The sequence below is a fragment of the Humulus lupulus genome, chromosome X (assembly GCF_963169125.1).
Source record: "Humulus lupulus chromosome X, drHumLupu1.1, whole genome shotgun sequence".
Classification (NCBI taxonomy): Eukaryota; Viridiplantae; Streptophyta; class Magnoliopsida; order Rosales; family Cannabaceae; genus Humulus; species Humulus lupulus.
Genome location: NC_084802.1, coordinates 102,571,624 through 102,581,343, shown reverse-complemented (window position 1 = coordinate 102,581,343; position 9,720 = coordinate 102,571,624). Strand labels below are relative to the sequence as shown.

The 9,720-nt window shown below is 37.1% G+C and overlaps 1 protein-coding gene and 1 pseudogene across 1 annotated transcript; both read left to right on the top strand.

Moving 5' to 3' along the window:
- Positions 1-4,085: 4,085 nt before the first annotated feature.
- LOC133806115 (uncharacterized) lies at positions 4,086-5,719 on the top strand (annotated as a pseudogene).
- A 2,428-nt stretch (positions 5,720-8,147) lies between these two features.
- LOC133806114 (uncharacterized) lies at positions 8,148-9,491 on the top strand. Its single transcript, XM_062244247.1, has 3 exons — positions 8,148-8,354; positions 8,473-8,706; positions 8,805-9,491. Exons 1-3 carry the CDS (start codon positions 8,148-8,150, stop codon positions 9,489-9,491), a joined length of 1,128 nt encoding a protein of 375 aa, XP_062100231.1.
- The last annotated feature ends 229 nt before the right edge of the window (positions 9,492-9,720 follow it).

The window sequence follows — 9,720 nt, the reverse complement described above, 5'->3', positions numbered from 1 at the left end:
TTTGGAGTTACAAAATCAGTTACAAATTTGTAACTCCCAAATATTACCCAATAATGTGTATATTATATGTTACACATTTGAGATTGGATTTCACAAAGTCATGATGATATATGACTGTTGGAGACATGTTTTTAACTCCCAATAGGTGTTTGGAGGTTACAAAATCATGTGGGAAAGGATTTTGGACGTTTTGGAACGTTTTGGAAAAATGACTTTTTTGTGTTGAAAATGGCCTGTGGCCGTGGCCTGGGGGACAGAAGCCAGTGGCCGCGGCCAGTGAGGCTGACAGCCTATGTGAATTTTCAGTTTTTTCCAAATTGAACGGTTCTAACATCCCAAATAACTCCAAAATCTCCATTTTAATTCCATAAACATCCAATTAAACATTGGTAACAGCCATGAGGGTTGGTGGAATTTGAAATTCAAAGGGGTATCTCAAACTCTATAAATAGGAGCCTAATGCTCACTTGTAAGACACACCATTTTTCATCCACAAAGTCTTGGCTGAAAAATACACCTTGAGGCTTGATTATTCCAGAGAGCTATTTCCTTGAGAGATCCCTTAGTGCTTAGAGAATAGGGGGAAATAAGCTTTTAGACAAAGGTTTTAAATCTTGTTCAAGTTGGTGATCCCCACTACTCTACACTTTGGTTGTGTGAGAGTTTGTGTTTTCATTCTTTTGTTCTTCTTATTTACTTGTATTGTTATAGTATTGAGTTTGTAATCTTCTTCTTCTACATCTTTTGATTTACTTGTATTTTGAGCAATTGAGTTGTAATACCTATTTAATCAATATTATCTTTTCCATTGTATTTTTTGCATAGAGTTGTATTTGGTTTTTCCATAATTCCATTGAGCAATAATATATATTCTCTAACAGTTTCTCTATCTCAAATCCTGACCCTTTACAAGGAGATACCCAAGCCCTATTTATAGAGGCTGGGGTTATTAATGTGAATCATATATCATTAATACAAATCCCCCCTTAATGGGTTATTAATGTTGAATTAATACAAAAAAGGTTGCACTAAATAGAGACTACGACCCAAACGGATTGCACGAGGCCCATTGCAGAAAGTTGTTTACTAGCTTTATGGGGAACATGCCTCTGCAGTGTCAAGGTGTGGCTGCATGTTTCTCCATGTCAGGCCGCGTAGTGGGAAGTGCCGATTATCGAGTGTACGACTCGAAACCACTACTCAAGGCTCTTCCAAAAGGTTGTCAGGCGATTGTCATAGGTTTCGGGGGCCGGCAGTTCCACCTGCGTGGTGCGTGTCAAAGATGGGCGACTGGAGGGTCATCGACGATGACTGGACAAAGAGTTTCCTAGAGAGAGAGAAATTGAGGGAGTGAGGCAGATGGATAATGAGAAAGAGATAGAGAATTCTGATAGGTGTATGGGTATAGAGAGAAAAATAAGGTTTTATTTATTTATTATTATTAATTTATTTATTTTAAATTAAAATTATTTTATTCATTTTAAAATTTTAAATAATTAAAATTATGATGTGACATTAGTTTAGATGGCCATGTGGATCACAATTTATGAAGGGACATTTCACACTATATGCATTATAGTGTAGTGTAATTGAAACATATGCCAATATTTGTATGCATCCCCAAACTATGCCATTTTGTAAATAATGGACTCTATTGCCCCTCTCATTATTACGTCTCAAACTCTCTCTCTCTCTCTCTCTACAACATCTTTCTCTTTTTAAGGCGATACCACCACCCACCACCACAACCACCAATGAAATAACACCACATCTCAATGTCGCTACCGCCACCGCCACCACCTCCACCCCCATGGAAGCACTCCATCCAAGCTCTTTTTTTTTTTTTTTAAGTTTTAATGATGAAAAATCTTATCCAAATCTTAAACCCAAGAAAATATTGACTTAAGACACTAATTTATAGATTTCAAACACTTATATGCAAGAATGTTTGGTTTTATTTGCGTTTTTTTTTTCTAGATCTAGAGCACTGAAAAATTGCAGAAAAATGATGTCTTTTCACTTTTAACCTAAAACCTCGATTAGAGAGCTAATGACATGTTTTAAACTCACTTAGTAATGACTCTAAGGAAGTAGGGCGTTGCACGATGCCTAATGATTGTCCATTGAAAACTTGGTTTTTGGCAGAAAACGACTGATGTGATGGTACCTTGAAAACATGGTTTTTAGGCCAAAAAAAAAAAGGCCTAACAATGTTGATGCGATGCCAATGATGCCTAACAATGTCGATGTGATGCTATTGCGATGGTGCACTGAAAACATGGTTTTTGACCAAAAAGCGATGCCTAACGATGCCGATGTGATGCCAGTGCAAAAAAAAATGATGCCTAACGATGTTGATGCAATGTTATTGCGATGGTGCATTGAAAACATGGTTTTTTTACCAAAAAGTGATGTATAACGATGCCAAAGCGATGGTATTGCGATAAGCATAACTTTTTGGTCAAAAACCATGTTTTCAATGCACCATCGCACTGTCGTCGCATCAGCCTCGTTAGGCATTTTTTTTGCATTGACATCGCAATAGCATCGCATCAGCATCATTAAGCATCACTTTTTGGTCAAAACCCATGTTTTCAATGAACCATCGCAATATCATTGTATCAGCATCGTTAGACATCAAGTTTTGGTTAAGAACCATGTTTTCAATGCACCTTCGCACTGACATTGCAATAGCATTGCATCAACATCGTTAGACATTATTTTCCTTTGCCTAAAAACCGTGTTTTCAAGGCACCATTGCATCAGCATCGTTTTTTTTCTTCCAAAAACCAAGTTTTCAATGGACCATCCCAACTGCATCGTTAGGCATCATTTTTTTAATGCAATTTTTCTGTGTTCTATATCTGAAGAAAAAAAACGCAAATAAAACTAAAAAAAATCTTGTACATAAGTGTTTGAAATCTATAAATTAGTATCTTAAGTCAATATTTTCTTGGATTTAAGTTTTGGATTAAATTTTTCATCATTAAAACTTAAAAAAAATTGAAGAGAGTTCGGATGGAGTGCTTCAATGGTGGTAAAGGTGGCGGCGACATTGAGATGTGGTGTTTTTTCATTGTGGGGAGGTCATGGTGGGTGGTGGTATCGCCTTAGAGAGAGAAAGAGAGAGGTCTTAAAGAGGGAGAGAGTTTGAGACTTAATAATGAGAGGGGAAATATAGTCCATTTTTTACAAAATGACATAGTTTGGGGATGGTTAGAAAATTTGACATATATTTTAATTACACTACACTATGATGCATATAGTGTGAAATTTTCCTTTATGAAATGGACAATCCATATGCTGGCGTATAACAACAAAAATTATCCGAGGTTGTCAATTTGCTAATGGAATGGAGGACTATAAGATTTTACCATAATAAAAAGATCGGGGGTTATGTGTAGCAAAATGTAAAAATAAAGGGGTTTTGGCGTTAATTATTCTTTAAAGAATAATGATATGTGCACCAAAATATTACATCAACTGATGTGATACTGTTTTTTATTAAAATAATGAGTCCTGCCTAAAATAAATTTAATTAGTTAAATGAAAGTGCCATATTAGTTGGTGTAATGTTTTTGTGAATAACATTTTGTTGCATATGTGAAATTATGGGGTTCTGGGAAGCATAGAAGCTCAAATTTCCCGTCAAGAATTGCATTTTAGCCTTTAGGGAACAAATAATATGAAATTACTTTACTAATATAGGTAAGGTCAATTCTGCAAGCAAAAATACCTATGCAAAGTCGGTATCAGCAATAATTCACTTCATTATTTCTTCAAGTCAAGACTTTGTTCTTGATTCGATCATGTTTGTTTTATATATAGCTGTAGTATTTTAAAAATTGCAACTACGGAAACGAGAGAATAAGTTGCATTATTTTAAAAACAGATGTTCTAATTAAACACAGATCTAGACTGAATCCCATATAATCCTATGCTGCCTTACCATGTGCACTATCTGCACCAACCTTTGACCCGTAAAAACTAGAGACAAACGTCATTCATTGTTTATTAGCCCTCTGCGTAGTTGAGGTTCGAAGCCTCAACCTTTTTCTGGCCTCAACCTTGATCAAAGTCAAACTATGGAAATCCAAAGCAGCCCCAACTCCAGAGCATTGAGCAAACGAAAGAGTAGCATTGCACGTCCCTCGATCAAACTCATCATTTCCATATTTTCAGTTATCACCATTCTCATACTACTATGCATGCAAGCTTCCACTTTCTTTTCTTCCAATGACACGATTCTCATTTCAAAGCTCCGAGCCTCGGTCACTTTCCAGCCACTAAAAGATCTTAGGTATGCTGAAATCGCCATGATAGGGAACACCTGGTTCATGAGTTCCTTAAACGACATGCACGAGGAGGGCGAAGCAGAACACCTCTATTTCCCTTCAGAGTCATCGAGCGGACGACTTCTGTGCATCAAGGGAAGCGACAGAAGAGATGGTAGTAAAAATTCATACGCCTTGGCCTGGCCAGAAAGTCTTCCTGACTCGGCAACGCTCTTAAAGGGCTTAACTTTTGTCTCTGACACATACTACAACTATGAAAATCTCTGGCATGGAGTGAATGCCATAGCTCCTTTTGTGGGGTGGTCCTTAAAGAATGGCTGCTCAAAGCCAACGAGATGGGTTTTGTTCCATTGGGGCGAGTTTAGGCGCAGAATGGGCAGTTGGGTTCATAACATAACTCAGGCCAACTTTGGAGAAGTTTTAATTGAAAGCTTTCCAGGGGGAGGAGGAGATGGGGTGCACTGTCTTGAGAAGGCTGTTGTGATGAGACACAATGCTGGGAAAATGGGTAAAAAAAGGAAGCTTCAGGTCTTTGACTCGTTGAGATGCAAAGCTAGATCGTTTTGTGGTATTAGCCCTCGTGGTAGGGGGGAAGAGATTAATAGAATGGGACAGCCTGTTGTACGGCTGACTTTGTTGATGAGAAAAGGTTCGAGATCATTCAAGGATCCAACGGCAGTGATTACTATTTTTTCTAGGGAGTGTGCCATGGTGCAGGGATGCGTTTTGGAGGTGTCTCAATCTGAAGATTTGAGCTTCTGTGATCAGGTTTGTATTGTAGCACTGGTTTGCTTCTCTGTTAGCTTTCTTTTGTATATAAGCATATTACCTTGACAATGAAACGGTTATGATATGTTGGTGGTCTTAATGCATCGATTGTTGCTATGGTCAAACTTAGAAACAAAGTAATAATATACATATTTGAGATCTAACTCAACGAAGCTAAATCAACACTTGACATCTTTCAATTATTACGTTAGAATCAGTTGCACTAGTGCACTTTATGCCAAAGCTTGATGTTATTGATTCAGGTGAAAGTGATGACCAATACCGACATTGTGGTGTCACCACATGGAGCACAGTTGACGAACATGCTCTTCATGGACAGGAACAGTAGTGTAATGGAGTTCTTCCCCGAGGGATGGTTAGAGCTGGCAGGTGTTGGACAGTACGCGCATAGCTGGATGGCAGCCATGTCGGGGATGAACCACACAGGCTCCTGGTGAGATTCACTGGGTGAAAAGGAATGCCCTGATCCAAATAATAATCGAGAGTGCTTCAAATTTTACGAAGAAGGCCAAGTTGGTCACAACGAGACCTACTTCGCTGAGTGGGCAAGAACTGTCCTCACCCAAACGAGGACTCGAAAGCTAGAAATGAAAGGGAAGAGTTCACAGCCAACTTCAAATATCTGCGCATGCTAGTTTTGCTGCTTTGACCTTAATTTTCTTTTCCTGTGAGAACGTAAATTAATAAAATTGAGTATTAATGATAAGCTCTCGAGCATAGTCAGATTTATATTTTCTTTTCTTCCCCTCTAAGCTACGGCACCTGTTTAAAAGAGGTGAACTTTTAAAAAATAGGGAACATACTCAATTGGTATTCTGTGTTGGTACCATATATTTGTAAAATTAGTAAAAAAAAAGTACCTTCCACACATTTTTGGTCAATCATTTTTTAATAATACCCAAATTACCCTCCATTTTAATTAATCAAATATTTTTTTCATTTTCAAAAGTTATAAATATTATTTTCTAAAATAAAAAACAGAACCACATACTAAAAATAATACTTAATAAAATATATATATTTATACCAAGTGGGAATGAACAATTTCTAAAGTTAAGACTTTTCGTCTCTTACAAGGCAAGGTAGTAAGAGAACTCAGTAGGTAATCTCTAACGGAGAAGACAAACGAAGAAACCCACTTGGGTTTGCGGAGAAGGCCACCGACCACCAGACCCATTGCCACCACTATGTCATAGCAGTAGTCGTCTTCAAGAGGTTAGTGGGAGCTTTCGTTTTTCCCCTTCTCTGTATCATATTGGTTTTCTAATACTTTCTTATGGTTTCTTGGTATTTATTTTTATCAATGGAATCATGACTTTGAATGGTGGATCCTAATAGTAATTATTTCTGATATGGGTAAACAAAATATTGTGTATGTGTATGAGTACATGGGATATATGTATGCATATATATTGTTTGAGGGGTTTAGGGAATATATATGTATATTTTTGTATATACTATATATATATATATATCATATATGTATGTATATTGCTTGAAGGGATTAAGGAATAAGCAAATTGAAAGAGGAATGTACTGAAACGATTTCTTCATTGTTCAACTGTCAAGGCATGATAATGCTTACATAATTTTTAGTTATTAATAGGCCAAGAGATTTTGTTTAATATAGTTTAATGATTTGGTTCGTTTAATCGAATAAGGGATACCCTATTATATAATAATATTGTAGAGATGGAGAAGAATAATAAACTCTTCCATCTTATTGGTACTAATCTAAACATATATAGTAGATATATAGTATCCAAAGTATTACAAAAATTCTTGTCATACACATATTACTGCATGCTAATAAGTTCAATATATGTTATGTATTTTAAAATAGAATATATATCATAATTTAACACTTTATCAAACAAAAGTATTTGGGATCTTCACTATACTCCATATCTTTTGTTTAATATAATTTAATGATTTGGTTTGTTTGGGTTTTTGAAATATAGCTTTCATTGTATCAGTATATGAAAAAAGTTTTTTTTTTTTTAATTTGATCTTTTCTCTGCATTTGGGTTTCCGAAGTGTAGCTTCAAATGTCTCTATTTATAAAGAATGTTAATGTTTTTTATTTGATTTTTTCTTTGTGATTGTGTTTATTTGTGCTTTGAACCAGGGACATGATAGTTCATACATGTGCTTCTGCAACAGCAGATCCAACACCACCACCAGAAGCACTTGAAAATGAACCAACGCCACTTGAAATTCAACAACAGACTCTGTTGTACCAGAAGTTAATGAAAGTGAACCAATGCCCCTTGTTGCCCCATAATTTGATACATATGAATATCAATTGGCAGAAATTGACACAATAGATGATGATTTCATGCAATATGACCTTGGGGGCATTGACACATCAGGGGTTCCACCATATGGAAATTTCACCTTAGGTGCATCATCAAGTGCTACCCCTAGAAGGCTCAAATATGCAACTCGAAGGGCATCTAGCATGCCAAATGAGATGAGCATAGGTGAAGCGAATGAGGAATCTCTGTCAAGTCCAACAGATGAAAGTGACTTGGAGTGGAGAAAAGGAAGGAATAAGAATTCATCTGATGACGAGGATAGTTCTGACTTAGAAAAATATTGTGACAAATCTGACACTGAGGCATGGTTTGGAGAGTACTATGACAGTGATGAGGCTGAGCACATGAATTACAAGGGACTATCAAGGAATGAAAATTTGGTGGATCCTAATAGTAAACTGCCAAGACCAGAGAATGAGGACATATATAAGAATGGAAAAATACTACTTAGACAGTGGAAAAGATTCAAAGATCACAAGGCCTTTGGGGAAGTATTGAAAGACTTTGCCATTCAAGAAGGATTCGAGCTTCGTAAAGTAAAACATGCTTCCAATAGAATCACTTCAGTTTGTAGAGTTGAAGGATGCACATGGCGAATCCATGCTTCCTTATCACCAGATGGAAGACAATTTATAATCAAGACCTACAATCCAAAGCACAAATGTCAATGTGTTGTGAAGAATAGGATAGCCACATCAGGGTGGATTGCCAAAAAGATTTCTAGTACCTTAACTAAAACTCTGACATGAGTTTGCAAAGGATGAGGCTAGAGTTGAAAGACCATTTTGGAATTGAAGCTACAAACAGGCAACTTTGGAAAGCTAGACAGAAAGCTAGAGAAGATGGGGGCTATGATTATGCTCGTTCATATGGAAATTTGAGGCAATATGCTGCTATGATTCACAAAACTAACCCTGGGAGTGCTGCTATTATACAGAGTAATCTAGTTCCAGTTGAGTAGAATCTAGATGATGAGAATTTGGAGGGTGATATTTTGGCAGCCCCAATAATGAAGCCTCAGTTCAACAGAATTTTCATTTGCTACTCAGGTGTGAAAACTGATTTCTTAGCAGCCTGTAGACCATTTTTTTGGCTTAGATGGTTGTCGTCTAAAAGGGCCATACAAGGGCATCTTATTGTCTGCATTGGGGCTTGATGCCAATCTTCACTTCTATCCAATTGCTTATGCAATTGTAGAAGCCGAGAATAACTCTAGTTGGAAATGGTTTTTGGACTTGTTGAGAAACGAAATTGGAGATACTAATAAATGCCAACCATGGTGTATCATGAGTGACAGACAAAAGGTTAATGTTTTCTCTCAAATTCTTTTACGTATATTTTTTTCTATTGTAAATGCTTTTAGTAGATGCTTAATCTTACAACTGATTGGAAATATTTGTAGGGTTTAATTGAGGCTGTCACAGACATCCCAAATGCAGGGCATCGTTTTTGTTGTTTTCATTTGGAAAACAACATGGTAAAAAAGTTTGGCACATCACACCTTCAAGGTCTCTTTTCGGCAGCAGCTGAGACAGCCAATTTTGAGAATTTCAAGCGAATAATGGAGCGGATTAAGGAATTCAACCATGAGGCACATGTCTGGTTGAGAAATATTGACTTCAAGCATTGGACAATGAGCAAGTTTGATCCAAATGTGAAGGTAGAACATCTCACCAATAACTTTATCGAGTCATTCAATGATTGGATAGAAGACCATCGATACAAGGCCCCAATTGAGTTGCTAGAGGGTATAAGAATGCAACAAACAACCATGATGGATGCAAGGAAAGCAACAACAGACAGATGGGAGCACAAGCTCACTCCAAAATTCCATGTGAAGGTGCAAGAACTCCATAAAAGAGCACGTTTTGCATTAGTAACAAGGGTTGGAAAAGAAGAATTTCAGGTGGATTATGACAAAAAAAGGTGTGTTGTTCAACTGAATGAATTCTTTTGCATTTGTGGCCAATGGCAGGTAAGAGGAATACCATGTATTCATGCAGCTGCTTGTATAACCACCACCAGAGCTGACATAGCCAATTATTGCTCTCCATACTTCATTACTGAAATGTGGAGGAAGACATTTTAGCATGTTATTCATCCTATCCCTGATGAATCGATGTGGCCTCAATTTGATAATGAGGAGTTATTACCACCTGCTGTAATAAAACCACCAGGGAGACCTAAAAAGCATCGTAGAAGAAGGGTTGCAGGAGAGGAGAGACCATTGCCACCTATGTCAAAGAAGCAACCAACTAGAATGGGTGTTTCTAGCACTAAAAAGTGTAAGAATTGCCATGAAATTGGCCACAATAGTA

Bases quoted from the DNA above. Each gene is read 5' to 3' on its own strand.
- LOC133806114 (XM_062244247.1), top strand. From the start codon at position 8,148: ATGAGTTTGCAAAGGATGAGGCTAGAGTTGAAAGACCATTTTGGAATT. The intron at 8,355-8,472 runs GTTGAGTAGAAT...CTGATTTCTTAG, and splicing joins TACAGAGTAATCTAGTTCCA to CAGCCTGTAGACCATTTTTT. The intron at 8,707-8,804 runs GTTAATGTTTTC...AAATATTTGTAG, and splicing joins TCATGAGTGACAGACAAAAG to GGTTTAATTGAGGCTGTCAC.